A 26,989-nucleotide genomic window follows, 5' to 3' on the forward strand; every position below is an offset into this window, starting at 1 on the left:
GAAAATAGTAGGACATCTTACAGATTGAGAATTTTATTGTGAAATGTGAAGGCGGAGCAAGTTTGTCTGTGAGTGTGAACATACATGTCTGTATTTCTTTCATAGCATCTCACAGACAAAATATTTCATAATTTGATTCCACTGACAGTTTTTGAGTTAAACCAGGGATTGCACTGAGCCATTTTTAGGCAACCACTTCCAAGTTAGTCCAGGACTTCTTGTGGCAGATGTGCATTCTTCTTAATCACTTGCAGTCAATCAGGTTTTAATTTGTCTTTGTCTTCAGCCCTGCGAAGTTTGGGCCTGAAATTTTTTCTGCTTCAAGGATCAAAGAGTGTTTTCCCTGTGTGTGTCAGGCACACTTATGGAATGCTCTCGTATGTTTATTTAGCTTCATAATTATTCCATATTAACAAAAGCAGATTGTTTCAGGAATGTTTTTCAGAAGAGCCTGTTTGAAATCAGGCTTTGTTGGAATTATTGCACCTCCAATTCTGCAATTTTCCTTTTGAAATGCATTGTAGGAATTCACTAGAAAATCTATAATAACCCTATTCAGGGATGAATGGCTTATTCTGCTTCTTATCTTGTTAATCAATATTGTTAACTAGCTGTGATGGACATAATTAATGGAATGACCCTAGCCCCTCCTAATTAGAGATAATTGCCTTGTTCAGTCACATTCACTTTCCAAAATATGTGTGTGAGCGTAAATGTCATAATTTATTTTAGATTCTGCCATGATCATTATGTATTCTGTTTTCTTGTTAACAACTCATTTTAATTCTTGCTCACCCAACAAAGTTGAAAGCCATGAAAGGGCCCTCTTACCTCTCTGAGCTCGATGGCCAAATAACACATTATGATATTGCACACTTACAGTCAGGAGGGTAGAATGAGGAGGGTAAAACCACTGCAGAATTCCACTGCTTGGCTCTGGCTTCTATCCATTTCCCAACAGCTTTTCAGGATGAGAGATGTCTTAGCTTGAAGTTAAATGGGACTTGGATCAGAAAAAACCCTGGATTTTGGTATGCATTTCAAGTATCCTTTTATCAGCTTTATTATTTATTATGCTTTTGCTGAGCTTCCTTGAAGAAGAACAAAAGGGTACACTTATTATGCAGCTATTTCATGAGAGCTATTTAAAATAACATTTGAGGAGGAAAAAACAAATCAAAATGAATAAAAGCCTGGCAAACACATGATGAAACAGAATGAATATCAGAGCTATTAAATTAATAAGCTTGCAAAGCATTATTTATGGTATCTCAGTGGAAGTTTAGAAATTGATAGTGACTTCTCCAAATTAATGGAGTACCTTTGTTGTATTTCAGGAATACATATTCAAACTCACCGTGCCCGTTCCTTGTGGGGAAGATTGTTCCACCTGCCAAAAAACCTCAGGAGTTTAATCTGGTTTTCATCTTCTCAAGGTAAACAGTGGAGGTATTGACTCAGGATGCCATTCATTCAGCAAAGCTGTGCAGTCTCAGATTGTCTGCACACAGTTGTCCTTGCTGCCACAAGCTGCCCATTAAAGTGTTTGAAGCAGCAGCCTGAAACAGATTTGACCTCTCCATGGCCATATCTGCACCAGTGCAGACACAGAATTTGGTTTTAAGGACTGACACGTTCACAATGGGCTCAAAGCTCCTGCCAGAGGAGTTAGTCCTCTGGGGAGCATCTCAAATCCTTGGGGCTGGGGGACATCCCTCAGCTGTGTCCCTAGAGCCCTGCAGACCAGCCCAGGGTCAGGCACATCTGCACACCAGTTGGTAGGAATGGAGGGGCAGAGGATGGAATGAGTACAGATTTTTTGGCTGTTACCTTTGCTGTGTTGATCAATATTCACTGGTGCAAGTTGATTAGTATTCTGTCGTGCAAATCAGATGGAGGTCAACTTCTCCAAATAAGGGTGTCAACAGACCAGAGGTACCTGCTCAGAACAAGCTGGCTGCTTCCTGATGGCTTTGAATTGTGGTGAGTGGCTGAATTTTTTTTCCTTTTTTGCTGTGGCTGGGAATTCTCCCTGAGTGCCCACGTTTCACCATTAAAAGTACATCTGCTAATTCTTCCAGGATTAACTATTTCTGTACAACACAAGCTTTCTCCAGATTTAATAAACTTGGTTATTTCTGTTATAGCTTCTCATGGAGAAATGACAGCTGGGAAGTGAACAAGGGAGATGGAGGAGCACTGCCAGCAAGAATCCCACCCCTGACATGGTTTCACTTTGCTGTTCCATTTCTCTTCCCTCATTTTTGCTTCCCCTTTTCTCTGATCACGTTTTTCCTGGAGTTTAATTTTTTTTTCAGTGACAGCTTTTATTTTTCTTTTTCACAACAATTCTCCTCTGTTAAAAAATTTGTCTAAGCAATGTTTCCCAAGTCCCTAACAGCAAAAATTTTACAGTAAGATAAAAGTTCTATGTATAATGTGGTGAAGGTTTTAACTTTGTATTGTTTGGCTTATTATAAGGGTCCTTCTCTTGTAGTGTTCAGCTGGTGTGATTTTGCAGAGAACCAGGTCCCCCCAATGTGAGCTTTAAACAAGATATTGGATGAGAGCTCATGATTTCCAGAAAATATTCAGTGATATGTAAAAGAAGCACTAGATTGGATTGAATAATAGCAGAGGAACAAGCAGTTCGGTATTAAGTCGTTCTTGCAAATCTACTTCTGCAGGTATATTTTCAATTCTGCCAATTGCTGCAAATGATCTTTGCCAGTACCAAGCATCAGTTCATGGTAAGCAGTAAAAGTTCATCAAGCAGTTTTTTTGCCTCATTGTCCCACTTAGAATACTGATATCTTACCAAGAAAAAGTAACATTTCCAATCAGAATTTTGAAGCTCTTCTTCTTTAGCTGGCTGTCATCACCTGCCAGGTGTTTCACACCACACAGTGAGCAAAAATTGACATCCCCCCATGTCCCCCCTGCTCAACTGCAGAACCTTGTGGGACCCTGCTATAGATAACTACCAAAGCTTTGGGCCTCATTCTTTTCTTCTGAGGTATTATCAAAGCACTGTTTTCCTTTTTTATATTGCCTGTGTTGGCATTTTTGTTTCCATTGAAACCTTGAGCTTCTGAGATGAGCACGTGTTTCATCTGTTTAGGGTTGTTCTCAGTAAGGGTGAAAGACCCAGTGATTTCTTGAGCTGAAAGAAGGGATTTTTCCTGATCCAGTTTCTATCTGTACATTAGGTTTTGCTTCTCTTGAATTCCTTGCATATCTTATTTGCTTAATACCAAGGACTTTATAGCTCAGGACTGTATTGTCATAGAGATTTAAAGGACATTGTTCTTGGCTGGTATTTCCAGACACTGTTATAATGCAAAACTAAAAAACCAAAAAGAAAAGCAAAAAAGAGTAAGATTATATGTGCTGTTTATATTCATGTTTGTACCTGTAGGGATGGGTTGATGGGGAGGTGTGGTGAAATGATAAAAATGTTATGAAAGACAGTTATTCCTTCCTGTGAAATCAGGAACTCCTAAAGGCACCACTTTAATTCTGAGAGTGAAGTGAAAAGGACCAGGATGAGGCAAAGGTAGCACAAAAAAAGGAATTGAAAAATTATAATGGAAAAATCTATATTTCAAGCACTGACAGGAATATATTTATGCATGGAGAGTATTCTGTGATTGATCTGCAATAAAACTGAGTGAGACACAGAAACAACACGGAAATGGTTGTGTCACTCTGCAACCTCCACTGGAGATACATGTGAAATACACTCATATTTCTTGGGAGATCTATTGTAAGCCTTCCTCCTTCCAATGTGCCCTTAACTTCAGTAGTGGATTTGTAACAAATTGCTTGCTTCTGATGGAGTCATGTTCATCTTCTTGACGCATGAAATGGCTTGAGAGTTCTGTCCTCAATATTTAAATGGTTACCTTAAACCAAAAAGCCTACAGTTCCCAAAATACATGATGAGAGACAAGAGTCCTGATTTCACTCAGTCAAATCTCTTTATCCCCTATTTTCTGTTACACAGAAAAACCATCTGTCACGTTGTCATTAAACTTATTTTTCTATTAACCACAAAGTAGAAAAATGCCCAGTAAATTGAAGTTGCCTCAGTCTTTCACTGAGTTTATTATTTTTTAAAATAATTGGACTTGGTGATGTTAAAGGTACTTTCCAACCTTAATGGTTCTGTGAGTGCTGGAGGAGAGGCGATGGAGAGGATTTATATATTCTCATTATTAAGGGACTTTGATTTGAATGCACAAAGAATTGACTGGAAAGAAGTACTGGAAAATATATTAAGCAAAACCACAAGGTTTCGGAAATGCAGAAACCAACAGCCAGAGCTACCATTGTGCCTCCTGAGTCTGAAACACCAAAGTCACAATCCTGGCATCAAATTTTGCATCATCTACCTTGAATTTGACATCCTATGTTACTTTAGGGAACTCTTTAAATATATTTCTTGATACAGATTTGAACTCTATATTGTTTAATTACAGTTGTTCTGACTTGCTATGAAAAAAATTTAAAAAATAATTTGAAGATATTATTTTGCTAAATTGAATTGTCTGTTCAGGCTAAGGTGGATAAGGTCCAGAAATGAGACACAGGTCAAAGAGAACTTTGCATCTCCTAATTTTCAGGGCCTTACAGTATTCTTTAGTGGGAAGAAATTAGGATAATTTTCAGCACCTGGAACAGAGAGGAGATTAAAAACCAGGAAAGAAATCTTTCCCTCCCATCTTTTGTGGCTATCTGATATATCCATAGTTCAGTAATACCAGTATTTTTTTTTTTATTTCAGAGACTATAAAAAATTAATTTAAAAACACCACAACAGAAGTGGCCAGGGGAGTTCAAGTGGGACTTGATATTTACACTCAAGATTGAAAGTCCAAAATGAAGAGCTGTGTTAGGTAGTAAATGGTATCCATGATTCATTGCCCAAAATAACACCTTGCAAAGGAGATGATGTCTGAGATCCCTCAGAGATAAAAGGAAAATCTTCTGTGATATGATTGGCCTCTGCCTCTAGAAAACAGCATGATTTATAAAGTATTTTTTGCATTAAGGCAAGTGATGGAGGAATCAGGTGAAACAGTGGTAAGGCTTTATGATAGAAATCTTATTTTCTGTCCTGGCTTTTGAGATTAAGCCTCAAATTTGGTAACACTTGTGTCACAGCACCCTATAAAAACTTTCAGAGAAAACTGAGTATTTGGCAATGCGGAAGGCAAACTGAATTCCCTTCTGAGAATATGCACAAGTCATTGAGGTGTCTGCAGGCTGATAGACACAGTGAGGAGAGTCTTCAGAATGAAGAATTAGTTAAAACCCTTACATTTATTGCATCATATTCTCTAAGATTCACAGATTTGTTCAGCATTTGGAGGGAAAAAAAATCACAAATGAGATAATTGTCCTGCAATTATTGACAGAATGGGATGCTCAGCAGTAGGAAAACTAATCTGGAATTCAAGTCAGGGTAAGGGAAAGTCATTAGCTATGCTGTGTAAAGCAGACATATACAATCAATGTGTGAATGTCATGTTTGTCAGGCCAAAGTGATGGGAAAAGACTTCTACTAAAAGAGAGAAAATTGAACACATCTATAACAGTGCAGGGTAGTTCATATCCTGTTGTAATTGCAGTGCACTTTGAGCAGAATGTGAGAATAGCAAGGGGGTGAAAAAAAACCTCTCCTGAGCTTTACAGCAGCACAGGAACGTGTGACAAAGGTAAGGGCTTGGAAGGTGATGTTGTGAAGAAACCTGAGGGAAGCCAAAGAAGATCAGGAAGATGGTGTGGGGGAAGAATGCAAAGAAAATAAGCAAAAAACCAAAGCTGAATTGAGCTTTAGGCAGCCAGGGAGAAAGTATCTGTAAAAGAACCCCAGATGGTGCCAGAACGAACTGATGGTTCTGTTCCTTCTGTCTGTTAAAATGTGTCAAGTGTGCAAGATCAAAGTGCACATGGTGATTTGATGGCAAACAGAGGCATGTTAAAAAATGAAACTACTCTGGGAATTGGGATATGCATAATTGATAGGTGTTTATTGGGTAAGATAGTTAAATATTGCATATTCAGTACTGCTGCTCGGTCTGATCGTGTGAGGTGACTGATGTGCCACCAAGGGTAATCCTTCATGGAGGAAAAAGCTGAGAAAATCCTTAAAACTGAAAATGGAAATAATATTACCTCATTACCAAGCCAGGAATCCCAGATTTATTTCAGGCTGTGTCAGGTAAAAAGTCTGAAACTTCTGAGAGTGCACAGAAGAAGGAAGAAGTTTGAAGGTGTGAAATAGTTCTTGCTTGAATTCCTGAGGTATTCTAGGTGCTGCAGTCATTGTCAAAGATCCCATTATACAGTAGTAATAATGATGATAAACAAAAATTGTGAAATAAAACTCCAAATCACCAGATCACTGCATATAAGACAAGGGGGATAGCAGGTACAGTCTTGCCAGCACTGTGCAGGGCTTTTTGAGGGGACAGAGGTGGGGACAGTTTGCTCCAGTGCCACATTTCAGGCTGCTGTCCCCTCCGTCTCTGGTGCTGCTGAGGGTTAATCTAAATGCTAGAGGAGCTGGGAAGTGGTGCCAGAGAGAGGAGAATTCTGCATTCCTCTCCCTTCCATCTCACAGGGCACTCCAGAAACACAAGCAGCAGCAGCAGCTTCTGTGCGTTAAAGGGATTGAAACAGTAAATTTTACAGCACAATTCATCAGTGGCGTCAGTCAGATTTAAGAGAGAGAGAGCAGGTTTTAGCAAAGCTGTACAGATTGCTGTAGCTGAGGTCAACAGCAAGCTCCTGGTGCTTTTAAAAATTGATTTTACTGAAATCTTACTCAATTTTCTTAGTAATAAAGGCCTCCAAGGATTTAAACTGCTGTAAGCAAGAGCAATGTTTGGCTCTGTTCTCTAAGTAGGTGTGGCTTAGCTCCATTACAACTCCAACTCAAATAATAACATCCTTTAAAAATGGAGTGCCCTTCCTAACATTTTAGTGAGCGATTTTTTTTTTCTCTTGTAAAAGCTGGGAGGTCATATGCTTAAACGCCCGAAGTCTCCAAGAAACCTATTTACCTCCTTTGCAAAAAGGCTAACATGAAATCAGACAACATATGTGGAAGGAATATAAATATATTTGCTTATCTAACAAACCCAGTGCAGATTGCTTAATTAAAAAAAACCCAACAAAACAACAAAAAACCCCAAAAATAAAAACTTGGCAAAATCAGCATGGCTTGGTTATTTAATTCCAGACAAAACATTTGAGACTGTATAAAATAATAGAAAATGCTGCCTTTATTATTCTAGAACTCACAAGAATCTTTTGTAGTCTTCTTAAGGAAAACTAAAGGGCAGGTGGCCAAGCATGATTAGGTCTGAAATTGATATAAAACTTAATCATTTAAAAGTAGGTGATAACTTGGATTTTAATTTAAAAATGAAAAAAACAGAAACAAAAATTAAAAAAACCTCACCCAAACAGCAAACAAACAAAGAACTCTCCCAACCAACCCAACAATCAGGACCCATAATATAAAAGATCTGACTCTTTTCTGCCTTCTCTGGGTCACAGAGCTCAGGCTTTTGCACTTTACTCAAGGTGTTTACAAGGTTCTCCATCCTTAAGCAGGGATGGAGGTTCTGTTCCTCCTTCCACTTCCTGTGATTTATCTCAGGGTTCTTACTTCTATAAATGCTGCAGTTTTTGTTCTCTCCTGAGCAGGGGTAATAATTCACTCAGCTGCCATCTCAAAGCAAAGTATTATTTAAAACAAAGTCCCATTAAAGGGAGCACATCCATAAACCCAGCAGAGTACCCTGGGTTTCACAGCTTGGGTTTCAGCAAAGCCGTTCCTTCCACACCCCTGACAAGCCTCTGAATTTCTTTCACAGATCCATTGCAAGGCATTTCCTTTTCTTCAGTTTTTGTAAAGGTCTCATTTTATGTCGCTTTTGATGAGTGTCCTCTTTTCTCAAGAAATGCGCTTTGATTCTAGTGAGTTTTGGATTTTTAGTTTTGTAGCTTGCCAGTAGTGTTAGTTCATTTTAGGAACTGAATGGGGACTATTTTCTACTAATGTTTTCCAGCTTTTCCAATAATTTGGGGACCTTTTTGGTTTTGTTTTATTATGGGTCTTTTTTTCTATGCATTTTCTACAGTTGCCTTTTGAGCTAGAACCTTGCATTCATTTAGCAAAATCCTGCAAACCTTTGTAATTAATTTCCTCCACCATACTGTACAAATTATTTGTTACTTCTTTCTTTTAATCCCGCTGCTACTTCCCAGTTCCAAAGCTGATGCATCCAAAGGAAATGATTGAGTACTCACTGGCTGATTTCTCTCATTAAAATCTCTAGAGAGATGACTCATTTCAATGCTGGTAAACCTTTTCCAGCAACTTTAGTTTGGTAACGCAAATGATAGAGACTTTCTTCATTTCTGGTATAAAAAAAGTAACTCACACATTCTTCCAGGTTTTGGTGACAGCTCAAAGAAATGACAGAATTTCTTTAAGAAAATGTTAAAGCCAACATTTAAGTCATGAACTGTCTGTCTCATGAAAAATAACCCCGATGAATAAAGAAGTTTTAAAGATTGAAAATTTAGTTCAGATAAACCAAATCTGATATTGCAGTGGAAAAACCTTTTTTTCATGTTCAGGAGGACAAGAAATCTTTGTAATACATTCTACTGACATAAGCAGCACATCTCCAGCTCGGAATAGGAAATGTTTGCATTTCCAACCCTCTTTGGTGAGTTAGAAAGGTTAAGGAGCTCCATCCTTCACTGCAGAGCTGCAGCTGACTGTAGGACTGGAGGGGAAAGCCTAAAATATCATAAAATATCATAAAATATCCCATTTAATGGATAAGGGCTGCTTGACCCAAGGTTGACAGAATGTCCTGCTATGGGTCAGTTGGGCTACAAGAATACTAATGAGCCAAAATTATTTATTGCATGTGTTGTCTAATAATTATAAAGAATAATATTTAGATAATGTTAGCTTAGCCTTCTGCAGAAACTGCAATTCTTCATTGCCCAAGTGGCCGAGGGGATTAATAAAAAAGCCACCTCGTGCTTTCTGGCAAAGTAATTAACTCATTACAATCAAGACGAAAACACTGGGATGCACAGGGTGTTCTCAGCACGCACAGGGTGTGCTGGGGTGATGGGTCAGGAGGATGGGGACGTTTCACAGAAGCTGAGCTCATCCAGCAGCACAGGTGTGACTGCTGAGAACTTGTTCTGGCTGCAGCTGGGGGAAAGGATGCTTTGGGGGGGCTCTAATTAGGGGCTACTTTGGCTTTTCTGGTGTATTTTTGCTGTATTGTGGTTAGAGGCTGAGAAATGTTGGTACAAGGTGGGCACATGAGGAACTTGTCTGTGGAGGAACTTCTGAAGCACCTGTGTACCCTGACAAATTCTGAGCCTATATAGCTAATAGCTGATTATTATAGAGCTAATAGCTAATTATATAGCTATTATATAGCTAATTATTGCATATGATGCTGTCTTCAGTTCCCAAGCTCCCCCCAGTCCTGAAGGAAGCAGCTTTTGAAGCAAACAGGAAATTTCTGTCTCCATGCAGGTACCAGAATTGGGAACAAGCTTTTGGAACATGGTTGTCCCCTTTTGAAATCTGATTTTCCTCTTGGGTGAAAGCATTTAGTTAGGAATTAGTAACCACATGTACAACAGCCTGCAATTAAATACCCCCCTTGCCATTATGAGCAATAGTCATGAATGTAGTATGTATATTATTAGTATGAAATGATTTCATTCTTTGATGCTGGATGTGAAATTGAGGATTCTAAGATAATTCCACTTTATGGTCTTTCCCCCATCTTATTCTGTCCCCTGATGCTTCCTTGGATGTGGACAGAAGTGGTGCTGCCAGTTCCATGGGATAGAAGAGGAGGAAACTTTGGATACCAGGGAGGAGATGAGGTGATTTGAGGAAAAAGCAGCAAATGACAGAGGTTTCATTTGAAGAATCTCTTCAAATGAACAATCTCTTCATCATTTGAAGAATCCCAGGTATTCTTTACCGAGGCAAAAAAAAGAAAAAAGAAGATAATCAACAAATAAATGCAAAAAGTTCCCTGTGGAAATGAAACTGTTAAGGAGTTCTCACATGTTGTGAACACAGACTCTTCAGAGTGTTTGCATTCTGCTGTTTAAAATTGCAGTTGGCCATGAGTGTTTCTCTCTGTTTTTTAGCTGGCAAAAATAGACGACCTATTTTGCTGTCAGTGTGCAAGCCTGGCTCTGCAAAGACAAGGGAATTCTTCCAATCCAGCTCAACCAGATTACAGAATTTTGCCCGTGTGCTCTCCAAGTGCATTCCCCAGATTGGATGTTGATCCCTGGTATTACAAGTACTATCATATTTATTTTAAAATGTGTCTGCCTATTTTGTGTCCAACCCTGCCTTGCACTGAGAATAAATAATTTCAATTCTTGCTTGTCTTTTTTTCCTGGACTTACAAAAGAAATTTCTGAACATTCTTTGTGACCTGCAAGAAGAAAAGGAAACTGATCAAACTTATCATTAGGCACCTTATTGGAGGTCTGCCAGTGTCTCCATAATACAGTCTGGTTTTGCAGGATTCATGGATTTCTACTGTAAGTGCTCCATCCTAGAGCTAAAATTTGGCAAGCTCTTTCATGGTAGCAATACTCTCTCCTGCACATAAATGTTGCTTTTCTTTGAAAACTGGCAGTAACGCTGGTGAGGCTTTTCTTTTATGGCTTCTATAGATTTTTGTTTACAGATAGGTAAATTCAGTCTAAGTGCTTGGACTGTCACCTTTTTATTGCATATTTAACAAACGATTCAGGCTTTATGGGGAAAACTTGCAGCTCAAATGCATTTGCATTTTGCTTTTCTGCCCTTTTCCATCTCCACACTTTTTTTCATTATGGGATTGGTGTGCAGTTGTTTCATAATTACAAGTTCAGCTTTGTTGCTGCTCAAAGCTGAGTTTTTTATGCTGTATAGTTAATCCATTTGTCTGGATTTTCACATAATTATTATGTAAGTATTGATTGGAAAGGGCTATAGCTTAGCTTTACATGACTTATTTAAAGTAACTTTTCACACTTCATTATCATTTGTTTTTATTGCATCCTGCCTTTTATTCTTCCACATCCTGCATTTCCTCATCTGCTTGCATTTTCAGGGCGACATTGTGCATTAGGAGACCTCTGAGTTGTGCTGTAAAACCTCTCCCAAAGAATATTTAAACCAAGGAAATCTACTTGTTGGCTCATGGGAGAGTTTTTCCTCCTTGGTCACCATCTCCTAGAGTGGCTCATGTCAAATTTAGGATGAACTCAAGCATTGCTTCCATCAAGCAGCAATGCTTCCATCTATAATATTTTTTACCTGAACACTAAATAGTTAATATTAAGATGCACACGCACACACACACACACACATATATATATATATATATATATATATATATATATATAAGAACCTGCATAAATAAATCCCAGAAATTGAGGGGGAAATGTTCTCACGCCTCCCAGCCTCCCAGCAATCCCATGGAGGCACAGGCGAGGCATCACTTGGGGACTATTGTTCTTCCTCCTCCCTGAATAAATGGGGGATTGTCCAGCCACCTTTCTTTATGAGTAGTGAACCTGTCATTAATTATTTTTGTTTGTTTTTAAGGAAAATACTTTAAATCTCTAAGATTAGAAGTTTTGTGCCATTCAATTAATTAAACGATGCCACTCAAGAGCCAAAAACATTAAAAAGCTTCTTGGAAGCAGGCTGTGGCCCAGTTCATTGGATAAATTGATTGATTACTTCTGTGGCTATTCCTAATAATCTGTAGCATTTTTTCATTAGGCAGAAAGTTGTTTTCCTATTTAGTATGCAAACGTGGGATCTGGAGCATTCTGCCCATGTGTTATGATTTCTTTTTCCATTATACAATCACAGAATGTGTCACCTCCCTGTTTACAAAAGAAAAATGTAAGAGATAAAATTTGTGTTTAGTAAGGATTTTGATCTCCAATATATTAAAGAAATTAAAGCCCAGGCTTGGCAGAAAATCATAAATCATAGTTATGTGTTTCTCCAGAAGGATTTTAGAGATGCTAGGGCAAAGATATTACCATGTGCACTCTGGTTATGTAGAAATGCTACTAGAGGCTATTTTCTTTCTTCAAAGGTGCCCTTTAAGCTCACAGAAAATGACTCTTAATAGAGTAAACATGCAATTTGCACAAAACTAACACAACGTACGTCACAGAGAAAAAAGCCTAGTGAGAAATTTGTAATGAATTTAATCTTTCTTTCCTGCTGAGAATTTTCCCAGGTTTGTGGGGTTTTTTTAGTGAGGTTTTTTAAAAATGCATTCTTTGTTTCAAATTTTTCCAAGCATTTCTGCTATTCATTTTTTCACTTGGGAGGTTTTCTTTCTGGAAAGTTTGATACTAAAATTTGTATTATATGGATTGTGTTAATAATTATAATTTTCTTCCTATATGAGATGAGTTCACTGATGCTGAGATATTTACAAATTTGGAAAGTGATTGCTATGAGTAACCTCATAAAATCCCTTCTTTGGAATTTTTTTTTTCCACTAACTGAAAACAGAAGTTTTTTGGGTTTTGGATTGATTGCCATTTTTGTTCCTCCTCACTCCCCACCCCCCATATTTGTTCCTTTTTTACCCTTTTTCTTTCACCTTTTTCTCATACCTTAAAAAAAAAAAAAAAAGAGCTGAAATCATGAATGAAAGATGCAGCTTCAGAACTAGTAGTCCTGAGAACTTAGTAGGGTTTTAAGGATGTACCTCTGTTGTATGAGAGAACTCAATGAAGAAAAAAAAGTTGTATATTATAAAAAAGTTGAGGAAAATGTTTGGGAAAAACCCCCTTCCAACTAAAGCAAAATAGTTTTTATTACAAGGGAAAGTTATATTTTGAGGAATGTGAATTTCTGACCTTTTTGCTGTGGAAAAGCATCCTTGTCCAATGAATGGAAAGGTGTGGTGAAATGAGACTTGAGAAGGATGAAGGAGGACAGGAGATGTTTTTCTCTGGGCCATACATAGTTAACTACATGACCAGAGCACCCTGCTCCTCCCTCTACCCCTGCAAGTTTCCTGCTCAAGAGCTCTGGGCATTTTTTCCATCTTTTGGAAGTCTGACCACAGAGGAAACTGGGTAGATGGTAAATATGAGTGAAAGGAAGAGCTGGAGACATGAAACAAACAGTATTAAATTTGATGATTGTTTAATTTGGTTGATTGAGTAATCAAGCCTGGAAACAGGAAAGGAGATTAATATCATGTTAATTTTCAGTGCCCATGTCCTCCCCTGTGCTCTCCTGAACCAGGAACCTGTCTGAGATGACTTCTCACAGCCTTGTCTCTGCTTTGCTTTGGTTTCCAACCCCTTCAGTGCAGTGCACAGTTAAACCAGATGTTTGGGGGGGGCCAATACTGTGCAGGAGAGACCTTGCCACAGGTCCTGGCTTGCAACCCGTCCAGCACCTCCTCTTCTGCTGCAGGGAAGCTGCATCACTGCTGAAGCAAGTTGGTGATTCTGTGTTTGATGAACCTCGAGCTCAGGTGGTAGCAGTTCCCAGCTGTCCTGCTGGCACTGGTGACCCTGAGGACACCAGGAAAATGAAGGAGGCTGTTCAGATGTTTGCCACACTAGTTTGTGAAACACTGGGGATCGGTTTCTGTGCTGTCAAAGATTTTTGATGTTGATTCTGAGATGTAGTTCCACATCTGCTGCCAGAGGCTCCTCTCCTCCCATCCTGTTCCTTGCTGCGTGTGCAGACAGCCACATGCATTCAGAGCCAGCCTCTGTACTAGGAGGATGCATAGCTTTGGTTTGGAGTGAAATATTTATTTGACCTCAGTATTATTCAGATATTTTCCCATTTTCCACAGAACCATGCTGGGTGGCTCTGGAGACCTGAGACGAGTCACTTGGGAAGAAAGTTGTCCATATTCTAAAAAAATGATCTGCAGAAGGGGAAGCTTGGGAAGCGCTGCTCTGCAGTGATTCCCCCTGAGAGCAGCAGAATAGCAGCTCTGTTTCTCTGCTCTGTGCTCTGACAGGTACTCTGGGGCCTCTGACGGGCTGCAAGGGCAGAAGGAAAGGTGCAAATATGAAGAAAAACCTCTCATTTCACGCGGCAACTTCTAGAGTAGAGCTACACACTCCTACAGAGAGCAGCTCTCGGCTGGAGGCCCCTGCTCCACTTTGCTTTAGTGATGGCAGAGCCAGCCCGCTCTTGGGGCCGGACTTGTAGCCCCGCGTGGTGCGGGCTGTCACAGCGGGCAGCCAAGGCACGAACGATGGAACTGGCGTTCGCTCCTGCACGGCTGCAGCCTGAAACTCCCGAGCTTTTACCGCTGCTTTGCCGCTGCATTCCTCCGGGGAGAGCCAGGTAATTGGACACGATCGGCTCGTAGCTGGCTGCAACCCACCCGAGGCTCCCGAGTTACGTGACTCGGGTCACCCAGCCCTACTGCCGAGCCCGGCTCCGGGTGAGGGGGCAACCTCGCGGGGCCGGGCCTGGCTCGGGGGCACCTCACGGGGCTGGGCCGGGCGGCACCTCGCGGGCGTGAGGGCAGGCTCGGGGTTATCTCCCGGGACTTGTGGCGGACTCTGGGGCATCTCCGCAAGCTGAGGGCGGGCTCGAGGTTATCTCCCGGGGCTGAGGGCAGGCCCGGGGTTATCTCCCGGGGCTAGCGGGGCACCTCCGCGGGCTGTGGGCAGGCTCCGCTGTGGGCAGGCGGGGCGGGGCGCGGGGCGGGGCGCGGAGCGGGGCGGGGGCTGCGCGGCGGCGGCGGCGGGGCCGGGCGGGGGCGGCCCCTCCCGGGCGCAGCGCGGAGGCGGGCGCGGGGCATGGTCCCGGCGCCGGGGCCGGTGGCGGCGGCGCGGAGCGGGCGCGGAGCGGTGGCATGCGGCGCGGAGACATGCGGCTCTGCCTGCGCTCTGCCCCGCCGACATGGACCGCCGCCGCCGCCTGCCGCCACCGCCGCCGCCGCTGCTGCTGCTCCTCCCGCTGCTGCTGCTGCTGCTGCTCCGCGCCGCGCTCGGCGCTGCCGGCCGTCTGAGCGCCCGCCCCGGCAACGAAGGTGAGTCGCGGCACGGCCGGGTGACCCGTTTCTTCCTCGTTCTTTTTCCGCTGTCCCCCCTTTCTCTATTGATTTTTTCTCCTTTTTAAAATTTTTGTTTTGTTTTGTTTTTTTGTTTTTTTTTTCACCCCCGTTATTCCTCCCCCGTCCCGCTGCTCCCCTTTAAGGTGGTCCCGTGCGGCAGCGGCTCCTCGCCCCGGGAGGAGCCCCTGTCACAGCGCGGCCGTGCGAGGGAGGGAGGCAGGGATGGATGGATGGATGGATGGATGGATGGATGGATGGATGGATGGATGGATGGATGGATGGATGGATGGATGCGCGGGCAGCCGCCCTACGCTCCCCCGAGCGGAGCTGGCGAGGGCAGCGCAGCCCGTGCCACCCCGGCAGTGACGGGCAGCCGGAGGGCGGGGAAGGGGCCCGGGACCCGCAGCCCCGGCAGGTGCCCGGGGGGAGCCGCCTCTGCCCCAGCCCCCGATCGCTCTCAGCCCGGTGATAACTCCGAGCCCTTGCTCGTTTGCAGGGCTGGCGGTTGCGCTAGCCGTCGTGCCTTTCAAAACTTTTAATTAATCCGCGAAAGAAGGTTGTTGCCCTGTAAAACCTCCTCCTGGTTCCCTAGCGGGTTTGCGTCAGATCGCGTTGTCTGTATCGGATGTGTATCAACGCGTTAAAGTTGTGTTTGTGTGTGTATGCGACTGTTTGTGATTTTCCGGAAAAAAAAAAAAAGAGTGAGTAGTTTATTTTCTTTTGGTGTGTTAATTCCTAAGATGACATTTGCTGAAAACCCATGCTAGTTTCAGGGAAAAAAATAAATAGTGGCAACCAGACACTGTGAAACTGATTGAAATACTTGAAAAAAACCCTAAAAGACCCTGTCCTTTCCCTATTAAGGAAAAAAAAAAAATGAAATGGAGCTTTTGCTTGCTTGCAGTGAAGGCGCTCGGCATGACCAGGTTGTCCAGTGCAATTATCTTTCGGGATAAAATCTAGAGGGCAAAGGTTGTGAAGAACTTTTAGCACCTAACAACCATGTAAAACTCACACCTGTGCTCGAGTTGGATGTTGTGTAGAGAAGCTCTGAAACCTGTCAGAGCAGTTATTTATTTCTCCCTTATAAATAATGCTGGTTTACTAACTGATATTCTGGGTGCTTGTGTGATAAGGCAGTGAGATAACAACTTTCCATGATTTCTGGAAGGAAAAAGAAATATAGTAACAAATAACTAAGGAAAGATGCAAACTTGACAAGTCCTGGGTAATCTTTAATCAGTTGATTTCATTGCTGGCAGATAATTATAGTACCATTATACAAGAGGAGCAGTATGTCATCTGTTTGTGTGTTTTATGCAAATTTGTTTTGTATGCAGTGCTTTATAATTTTTTTTTTTCATGAGTGTGCTTTCAACAGTCACTTCTAAACCTCCAGAGAGAAACTATTTTGTAAATATTGTCATTTCTCAAAAATAATTTTCAGGAATGAAAGCCAGAGTGTGGGTAGGGGTTACTGTTGTCTGATAACCATTCCTCTTAGGGAAGGGTTGTGCTTCTGTCAGTCAGTGGAGCAGCTCTGCCTCCATGGCAGTGGAGGCACATTCTGCAAACTGAGAGTGGCTATGCCAGAAAGATATTGGAGCGTTCCAGTGTGCATAAAAACCCCACTTTTTGTGTCTTTGTTTCGAGCCACTGGCGCTGAGAATGGAGAAAGGAGGGAAAATACGGGTGTCATACGGAATGCATGTTAAGTACACTTGTCCAAGTCAGCTTTCAGCAAATGCTGCCTCCCTTCTCTCTTCCCAGCTTCAAGAGCTCGTACAAGATGAGCAATATTTGCAAAATTGGTAGTGAAAACAACAGTAAAAATGCAGTTACAGGAGAGTAACCCCATAAAGTATATGTTTGGCTATGCTTTTAAAAAAGAAATACTGTCAGTTTTCTTTAAAAAAAAGAGATCAACTTTTAAGGGCTTTTTAGTTTTTGTTTCAAACCCCATTTAGGAAAGTTCAGTAATCCTTTTATTTATTTACATTATATGGATTGATTGTGTGAGTTTAGAAATCTTAATTCTTATAATTTGCCGATCCACTAATTTGATGAACAAGTGTTAGCGTGCAGCTTTAAGTCATGTCAGAAGATGATGTTTTTCTCTATTAAATAATCTTTTTCTATCCACTTCATTTACATTTCTGGTGTTGTTCCCATAAATTTCCTCCCAAAACTAGAGATAGATATTTCTATATTTCTCTGGAGTATTTAGAAAAGTTTCCTTTTTCCACCACTGAGAATAAAAAAAGATATATTTTGGACAGCATTTGTTAATGTAGGCACATAGATAAAAATGTCTCCCTTTTTCCTTACATTTTATATTAAAGCTACTGTTGAAATTCTCCCCATAAATTGTTTTAACAGTGGATGGAACTAATTTTTGGTGTGTTTGTGTACCTTAGTCTAACTTCTAGGGGATGTAAATGTTGTAGTGAGCACGTAACAAGAGTGTGGGCAGAGAAATGGCTCCTGAATTTATTTGACTTGAAATAATATTTTTTTTTTTAAATCCAACTTCACTTAACATTTGCAATTAATATGAAAACTTACGACTGTAGGTGGTAATACTACAGTGGCAGTGGATGGGATGAAAGGAGTAAAGGATGAAGGAAGGGCTGAAGACAAACTGCTGTCTTACTGCACTTTGTGGTGCTCAGTGCTTTCCTTTTTTGTCTTTTTCTTGGGCAGCTTGAGATTTTCTTAATTTGCTTCATCCCAGAGAAATTTTATTCAGGATTTTTTCTGGATAAAAAGTAAAACTTTCCCCGAGTTTGTTTTCAAACTCTCTGCCGTGCTCGTGAGAAATTTTCCCTACTCAATCACAGGAGCTCAAGGAGGTTCTCTGAAGCTCAGATTTATCTGTGTTTGCTGGTAAAAGGTGTGTGCTGTTTTCTGCTGGGCAGGACGATGTCAGGAAGATTTAACATCCAACTTTTCCAGTTTGGAGTTTGCAGACTGAGCCCCGTAGGTGCACAGAAACCACAGGTTCTCCTGTTCCACTCTGCTGGGTATTCTCTGCTTGCTGAGGATTGTGTTTCTTTTTTCTTAGAAGGATGCATTTCTCTTTCTGAATAATTCCTGTGGTATCAAGAAATCGAGTGTGTTCTGTCATTTAATTTAATAATTTCTCCTCGGTCTCTTCTGTAACTATATTGCCTGCCTGAGGGTACCAGCCACCTTAATTTCACTGTTTTATAACCCACAACAGTTAACACTTGACCTAGGTCATTAACAGGATTATCAGCAAATTTGTTTAAGCTTTTACTGACAACCTGAATTGCTTCAATAATATTTTGACTGTGCAGACAGGAAACTTCTTGTAACCTCTCAATCTAGCATAAAATTAATTTCTTGTGAGCACAGCTACCAAAAGATCAATACGGGAAATCTGCTTACAGTACTTGGCTTCAAACAGTGCCTGTTTTGGGTTTACAGTAAGAAGGTTCCAATCAGCCTCACTTTTCAGTCTGGATTTGGAGCTGCAGCTTCATCTTTTGAGCATTGATTGCAATCTCAGAACTTTGCAGAACCACACAATTAAATGCACCATTTTTATCTGAGCTGGTCTCTGTTAACACTTAAAATTGCTAAAGACAATTTACTGTGCCTTTGTAGTAGTGACAGCTCTTGGTGTGGTTTTGAAAAATGTGCTGCTTTCACATGGAACAAAATCCTTGCCCAAGTCTTGCATGTGATTTTGGGAAAGGCTGACAATACTGGGCACTTTTCAATAGAATTAGAAGGGGGAAATGCTTTTTCCAAATCTTACTTTGCTCTATGTCATGTATCATTAGGTCAGGGTAAGTCTTCGTTTCTCGTGGCACTATTCCTGCTGCTGTCCCTGCCTTGCAATTGACTGTTTATCTGCAGAAGAAGTTAAAAGCAGGTTTAGAAGTCTCAATGTCATATCTTTTAAAATTTAGTTTCAGTAATCTCAGAGTCATGAGGGCTAGAGGACTGTTTTTCATACAGCTGTGTCGTATTCAAAGCTTCTGTGCTTAATCCTAAACTGTATCATTAGACAAATAATAAGCATGTTTTAAAATTCACACAAGGGTATGATGGTTTTAAAGCTAGGAGAAGTTGGGTAAATGCATAATTTTCTGACTACATTTTTGGTAGTAGACTGTAACATGTGGAATAGCTAATTTTCTTAATTTTTTGTCACTGGGCTTTTTTCTTGACTTACTGCTATTTAAGCATAATGTATTAAAATGAAAAAAAAAATTCTCCATTTGCTATAGCAAACTTAAAGCAGGTGTTTGAAACACAGAGATGTGCAAATTGGACACAGCAATTAATTCTTATTGCGGTTAATTTGGACACAACATACTTGCTGCCCAGCAAAGCGCTCAGGGCAGAGAAATGGGTCAGAACTCTTCTGTAGCCTCAGCTTCAGCAAAAAGGCACCAGCAGATGGGCAGGCATCAAACAGATAATAGGCACACCAAGTTTAACAGTTGTTTACACAAAAGCTTTGCAAATCAGGAGTGTGTTCTAACTGAACTTACATTTTTCATTCCCAGCTGGGAGGATGTACAAATTAGTTTTAATTTTTTTAAAAAAATTATTCTCTGCTGAGGTTAGGTAAATTGCTATTACTATACTTACTTTTTGATTCTGTTGGAGAACTTGGGAGTTTTCCTCCAGGAAAATGCCTATAATTGCTCTTGTTCTTGTAATCCCCACTTGATGAAAGTTTAGAAATACAGATGCAGGTGTTCATTTTCTCGTTTTCAGAGCTCTGGATTTTATCACCAGTGAGGGTCACTACAGAGCTGTTACCAAATACCACAGTCCTGTTTGTGGAGTTTTATACAGAGCCCGAGTTAGTGCCATAAGATACCTGTAACTCCTGTAGCTTTGTAGCTGCTCTTTGATTTTTCTGGGAAAGAAAATAAAAATAAATAAGTAACTGCTGCAATAATCATGCCTGTACTTATGGTAAAGTTCAAAGCTCTGCTCAGTGGAGCTGGTATTGAAACCCAGAAGGTAATTTTGATACCTTTAGGTGCAAAACTGGATGTTTCCAAAGTTGTTAGATAAATCTCCAGAGGTGGGGCAGAGGGTTTTCCCTAATCCCCTGCCTTTCTAAAGCATAATTCCAGCATCCAAAGAGTGCTTTTTCTGGAATGGAACATTTCCTTCTTTCTTTTGCATTGTTAGATTTGTTGAAGCATTGCTGAAATATATTTTCAGTGAGGAGAAAAAGACTTGTCATAAGAAATGATAGAGTGAAATAGAAGACTTTGTAGTTTACAAAAACATCTGGCTACTGTAAAATGATTGTTTTTCCTAAAAATTCACCACAGTGGGGTAGCCTTTATTTCTGTAAACACTTTAGAGCAGTAGCTTTTTTTTTTTTTTTTAAAGAAATATTTAAACTTGTTCTAAACAAGAACTAAAAGTTTTAAACAAAAATAGGTTAATTCAGAAGATTAGATATGAGCTCCCAGGAGTGTAATTTTGGAAACAGAGTGTGGTAGCAATTTGTGGGCTCAGGATTGTATTCCCCAGCAGAAATCTTGTGTCTTTTAGTTTCCTAGGCGCTTGCTAAACCCAAGTGCAAGTTCTCATTTTGCAGCGTGAAACACATGCAAGATTAAAATTCAGTCCCTTAAACTGAAAGTTCCTTTCAAATTTCTGCAGTGAATGAATGAAAGAAATAAAGATGTAGAAATAAAGATAATCCTGCCTGAAAGAAACCTTGGGATGGTGACAGAAAAGTTCCAGTCTGCGAGAGTGAGGGGGAACCAGCACGTAAAGCCTTAAATTTGCAGAGATGTTATTAAATCAGACACATTGTAAGCAGAAACATTGGTACCACTCTCCTTTTTCTTTTTTTTTTTTGTTCATTTAACTACCGTGTCCTGCTGTTTCAGGCAAAATATGGAGGAAAATCCCATTAATCTACTGGAAAAATATTGATGAAAGAAGAATAGCAGAGCAAGCGAACAGTGGTTGAAACTTGCTAGCAATTAAGAGAACAATAGGTTGAATGTTAAGGTTCAGTCAGGGCAGTTTAGTGTAATATGGTTGGGAATGGGGCTTTTTTTTTTATTTCCAGCTGGTTTCTCATAATGTTTTTATATCTATATTTAGATAGAAAGATTTGCATGGCATTTTTTTAAACAATAATCAAACCTGCTAAAGTATAGCTGCCTCACATAAGAGGGCAGCAATTAAAATCTAAAACTTTTTAATTGGTGCCTAGGAAGGGAGGGGTTTGTAGAAAATCTAGAGTGACAAGTTACTCTTTAAATAATTTACAATTAAATCACAAAAATATCTTTTGGTCCATGATGGGCTATCCCACAAACTTTGTACAGTAACAAATAATAACAAGTGATGTGGGATTGCTTAATTTAGTTGGTGAGGAGTTACAAGGTAGCTAGAGGGGGTTTGTTCTTGATTTATTTTTTTTTTTTAAGAGGCAAGGCTTTTTGAGAGTTCCATTTTAGGGGGGGAAAAGAAAGATTAAAGGAAGAGAAAAAGTAGGCAGAGGTGAAGAAAATCGGATCTGAATATGAAAAAAAAATCCAAACTTCCCATGATTACTGACAAAGTTAGGGACCCAGAATTCAGCCCTGAAAGGGATCCAAAGAGTGAGCAAAGCACAAATTAAGAAATTCCTTGCCTCCCTGAAAGTCTGAGCTTTGTTTACATTAGTGAGCTTCGTGACTCTGATTTACCAGTGGTGAATTTCAACAGAGGCTGCAGTTAAGGAAGGGTAGAGGCATTTTTCACCATTCTATTTAATCTTGCTCTGACAGTGCTTTCTTTAAAAAAGAAAAAAAAAAATAAAAGCAGGGGGAGTTATGTCTGCCCAGCCTTAATGTTCATGGAGAAAACTGACTTGAGGATTTTATCCTGAGACAGGTTCTGAGATGGTGAGGGCCTTACCCTACAAAAAACTTTTCTTCCATGATTTACCCCAGAGAACAAATGTCCTGGCAATGCCTGAGTGCTCAGCGTTCCTGGAGTACGTGGTTCCAGCTGTGGAGAATGTTCTGTGCTCACCCAAACTCTCCAAAGAAAACCCAGCTGCAGGGAAAACTCATCTGGTTCTTTATTCTCAGCTCACCTGCCCACCCTTCCTCTCATGCCTGTGCCATTTTTTTTTGTTCCTTCCCTTCCAGAAATCAACATTCAGCCAGAAAGAGTAGAAGGCAAAGATCTTTTTTTTCTTTTTATATTTCTGATTTTGAAGGATGAGTGCCCAGTCCTCTTTTTACTAAAAGCTGTTTACCAAAGGGGAGGGATGCTTTGACCCTGTAGATGCCCAGAAGAAAAGGCAAAAGAGAAGAATGAAATGTTTAATGGCATTGCTTTTCCTGAAAGATGGGCTAGAGCTAGACATAGGGTGTTCAAGGAATTAAAACAGAGGTTTTCCATGCAAACCAAGGACAGAAACACTGGAGAAGAAGCGTGAGGAACATGCTTAGTTTATGGAATAAAATGGAAACTTGATCCCTTTGTGGTAAGGTGGTGGAAGCAGAAGAATAAGCAGAAGACAGGGGTCTGAAAGTGTCTTGTGGGTAGATGGGAATAGAGCAGTCATTTACCTTTGTTATAAATATTTGTGTTTCTCACATATGGAAATAGTGAAAAAAGATGTTAGTGGGGTTTTGGTTGCAAAGGCAGCAAATGAAGTTGGGGCAATTCCATTTTTCATACGGATAGCTCAGCACACATGTTTTGCATTAATTACCTCCATAAATTCTGTTAACCTGGCAAACAATGAAAATATCATGTTGGTGACATCACTGTATTGGAAAATAAAAATGGGTTCAGCATCTTGATTTTCTCAGCATGACACTTGAGGAGATTTCTTATGCTATTGGCATTTTACTCCTGCAATTTGCACCGTGGTGTTGAGTCATTTGCTCTGTGGGTTTATTTTGTCTTTGGGGCAGCCATGGAAGGGCCCAAGCATTCCATGCAAGCTGGGGATCTTTATTCACGGAGGTAGAGAAAAAAAGCTTGACAAAGTTATCAGGGCACACTTGAGTATGTGCCTTTCCAAATGTAGTGCTTCAGGATTCTCGGAATTGTTTTATAATTCTTGACTTCTGTGCTTTAAACTTAGAAAAACAAAACTCAACCGAGCCCAACCCAACTCTATTTATTTTGTTTTTCTGTGCCCCATGCGAGGAGTTCCTTAAAAGCCAAATTTTTTTCTGAGTTGTGGCATGCTGCCAGTTGATTCACCAGGGGGATATCACAGCCTTTTAAACAAATGAATAGCCATTTCCTGGACTTGTGCTCTGGTCCCTGTCTCAAAAATTTCTGTCCTCCAGTGGGGTATTGATCACTTGCTGTGGATTTTGTTGATTTCTGCACCTTGAATATGTTTGAACTGCAGTAAAATCTGTGGGAACCTTGGTGTTGTGTGTGCCCAAGAGTCTTTTCTGTGACACTTTCTGGTGTCTAGAATTCTAGAAACTGAGCGTGTCATAGTAGGTTTGGACCTCTCAGCTTACCTTAAGTGAACTTGGACACTGACTCAACATTTATTTTCCCCTTTAAGCTGCTAAAAGTCTTCCCAAGAGGGATCTTTGTCACGCTCCAAATCTACCAGACCTTCGGAGAGCTCAGTTCTGTAAAACCAGTGAATACTGGAAATTACTTTTTGTTTCCAAGGGAATGTAGAAGTAAAAAGAGTTAGATGTGCAGTGTGGTTAAACCTTTCTGAGAAGTGCTTTAGGACTTACTGAAATGCTTTGAGTAATGTTTGCTCTTGAGTTTTGGCTAGACATAACATGTGGTGCCATTTTATGTGCCTCAGGGTTTGGGCACCCAGTGGGACTGACAAATATGACACATCCTACAAGAGACCCACTTCTATTCTGGGCTGATAAAAGGCAGGGATTGGCAGGGTTTAGGTAACTCAATCTCATCCATACTTTCTGGATTTTTTTCTTTCCTCTGAGAGGAGGAAAATGACTTGGGTTTTAAAGGGAATTTAAACTCCCTTTCAACACAGTAGCCCCCATTTTGCATTTGCATATTTAACATGGTGCCTCAGTGGTATCAGATTTAATGCCAGAGTGGTTGGAATGGAATGAGATCTGTGGGATTTGTATCTGAATGTCAGTTCAGCTAAACTCTAATTCAGGTATCCTGAAGCTTTCTGCCTCTTGCTTTTTGTAGGAGGCACTGGAACAGGACCAATTGGAACTGTTTAAAAACAATGCAAAGAAGCCAAGGCGACAGTAATTTGGAACCCATTAGGTTAATCCATTTTTAATTTTTATATCCTTGTCTTAATGAAAAGAACTGGCACATATCAACTTACAGGAAATAGCCTAATAAAACTGAAACCTTATTAGGCCCCTTTGATAAACAGTGCATTCCAGCCCACCACCAGTCATATGTTTTTGCATACTTGGAAATTGAGCTTTGTGCCACTTTAACAATATCAAGAGAACGCTCATGTTTCAAAGTAATAAAAAAAGAAATAAAAACCTGTTTTGCCTGTGTTCATCACTGAGAATGGGTGGATGGTTGTCCCTTTTCCACAGGCAGGCTCCATACTTAGCAAAATGGGGAAGACCACTGGAGAGCTTCCACTTAGCATGGAGTGCAGGTGATGTTTTTTATTTGTAGGCATTCCTGCATTGCTGATTGCTGCCCTGCATTCCCTCCTTCATGGCAGCCTTTTGAGAGAAACCTGCAGTGAGGGGTTCCTGCTTTGGCTGCTTCTTCTTTTTCAGCTGTAGGTATCTAAATCTGGCCTCAGATGCTCTTGGGGAGTGTGTTTGGTAAGAAAAGTAAAACCTGGGAGGAGGAAAATTAAATTCTATTCAAAAACTGCAGGAAGTTGCCATGAAATTAGAATTTGCCAAATCATCCGAATTGATGGTGGAAGCTTTTATCTTCTCCAGAAGCAATAATCTCTAGGGTAATTTGACATAATTTGCTAATTTTTTTGTCTTTTCATCTGATATTTTTGACCAAATCTTGCAATTTTGGAAAGTTTTTAATGAGCACTTAAGTGAAAATAATGGAGGCTTGGGCTTTCCGGTATTCTCTGAATATTCCTGTGTTCAGTATTGCAGCAACTCTTTTTAAATTCAGTTTGGTTTCGGTTTGCTTGTTCATCCCTTGCCCTCACCCTGGTGGAGTCCTTCAGTCAGCAGTTTGACCACAGATTGAACATGACAGTTGCCAAATTTGGAATGTTCTGCACAAAATCACATTTGTGTTGTGCAGTGTCACAGCTCAGGCAAGGAGGGTTGGAAGTGCAGACCCCACAGGGCTGTGCCTCTCTCAGGGCTGCAGCCTGGCTTTGGGCTCAGCAGAAATCTCAGCTTTAGGAAAGAGTTTTTTAAGTAAATGGGCCAAACTGTTGGCATGTGTGTTGGCTAAGTCCTGAAGAGTTCTACTGGCTGTTTTTTATTTTATTTTCTTCTGAGCAGTGCTAACATCTTCACTAAAATATTTGAGGGGAAATGCAGGACCATAAAATCACAGGAGGCTTGACTTTTATTATTAAGCAAGCAGCAAATCAGGCTACTTAAAACCAGACTTCACTGCTGGACACCCTTTTTTATTTGCTATCCCTTCCCAAAGGTTTCTTGGTCTGCCTTAGCTGGTTTCAGCATGGTTTTGGCAACATCAGTGTGATAGCTGATCCTAGTTGGAAATTAAAATTGCATCAAAGTGCAACTTTGGCCTGAGTTCTGCCTGCCTATCTGTAAATGTTTGTTCTAGCCCCAGAATAATCACAAAAGTGATGTGCTGGCAGTGCTGGGGCAATGGAGAGTTGGGAAGGCTCAGATCTGTGTTCACAGATGGATGAAAATACAGGTGCAAGCCCCCTTTGCTGGGAAGGGTTCACCATTCCAAAAATGTACATCAGGCTTTGTGCTGACTCCGCTCTGTCCCACCCCAAAACCAAGTTCTGGCTGACTTTCTGCCACAGAGTATTTTCTTTGCTGCTTGGGATTATATGGCAAATTTCAATTAGTCAGTCATCATTTTTTAGTTTTGTTTTTGTTGTTGTTGTTGCATAGCAAATTTAATTTTTCCCATTTGTTGGCATTTTTTTTTAATAACCAGCTAGGGTAAAAACTCCAAGTTTTTTGCCAGACAAGAGAAGACAACATAGTGGTGTGAGGGTTTTTTATGCATTTTTAAAATATTAATAGAAAATGTTAATTAGCTGAAGAAAAAAGATTTAAGTATCTTTTGACATTGGCTATTGCTCGGCATTTTGTATGCAAAGAAGAAAATTTGGAAATGCTTTCCACTGGTGAAGTTTGTGGGTGGCTCTCTAAATTTTGCAAGTTGCAGGATAGTGTCCCCCTAGCAGGCTTTCCTCATTTCTTCAGCAGTGGGGGGAATATCAGAGTGATTCTACCTGGCACAAGATTTGTTTGTTTATTTTTATTCTTGTGGGAGGTATTTCTACCATATTCAGCTCATTGTGGCAGTTATTACCCCATGTGTTTCTGGAAATGCTGCAGCTTTCAGACTGTGTTCAGGAATCAGTTTAGTTTTAGGGTTCTTTCCTTTCCCTGACATCCCTCCTGATGAAACATGCTGTTAGTGAGCCCTGGAGCATCACTCCCAAATCTGGAAGCAGTTTCTGGTAGTACAAGTGTCATATTCCACCCAAGCCTCCATTCATCTGCTGCTGATGCTGTGAGAGGAGGGTGAGAGAGCTTTGTGTTTCACATCCACATCCCATCTCCAGTTCTGGGGAGAGATTGGATTTACCCCCTGGAAATCCACATGGAGGGAGCTGATCATGCTTTCTCCTGTGCCTGTGCATCGGGAAGGGCAAGAGAATCAGGAAAGACTCTCTAGAAGGAGAAAGTATTCTTAAT

The 26,989-nt window shown here is 40.7% G+C and overlaps 1 protein-coding gene across 2 annotated transcripts in view; it reads left to right on the top strand.

The window, feature by feature from the left end:
• The first annotated feature begins 14,902 nt into the window (after positions 1-14,902).
• EPHA3 (EPH receptor A3) overlaps positions 14,903-26,989 on the top strand; it is a 174,929-nt gene continuing 162,842 nt past the window's right edge. For both annotated transcript variants that reach the window (XM_059491578.1, XM_059491584.1), the window contains exon 1: positions 14,903-15,116. In XM_059491578.1, the coding sequence (XP_059347561.1) occupies positions 14,987-15,116 (130 nt within the window). In that variant the 5' untranslated portion in view covers positions 14,903-14,986. The remainder of the gene's footprint in view (positions 15,117-26,989) is intronic.

Source organism: Ammospiza nelsoni, chromosome 2 (assembly GCF_027579445.1).
Source record: "Ammospiza nelsoni isolate bAmmNel1 chromosome 2, bAmmNel1.pri, whole genome shotgun sequence".
Lineage (NCBI taxonomy): Eukaryota > Metazoa > Chordata > Aves > Passeriformes > Passerellidae > Ammospiza > Ammospiza nelsoni.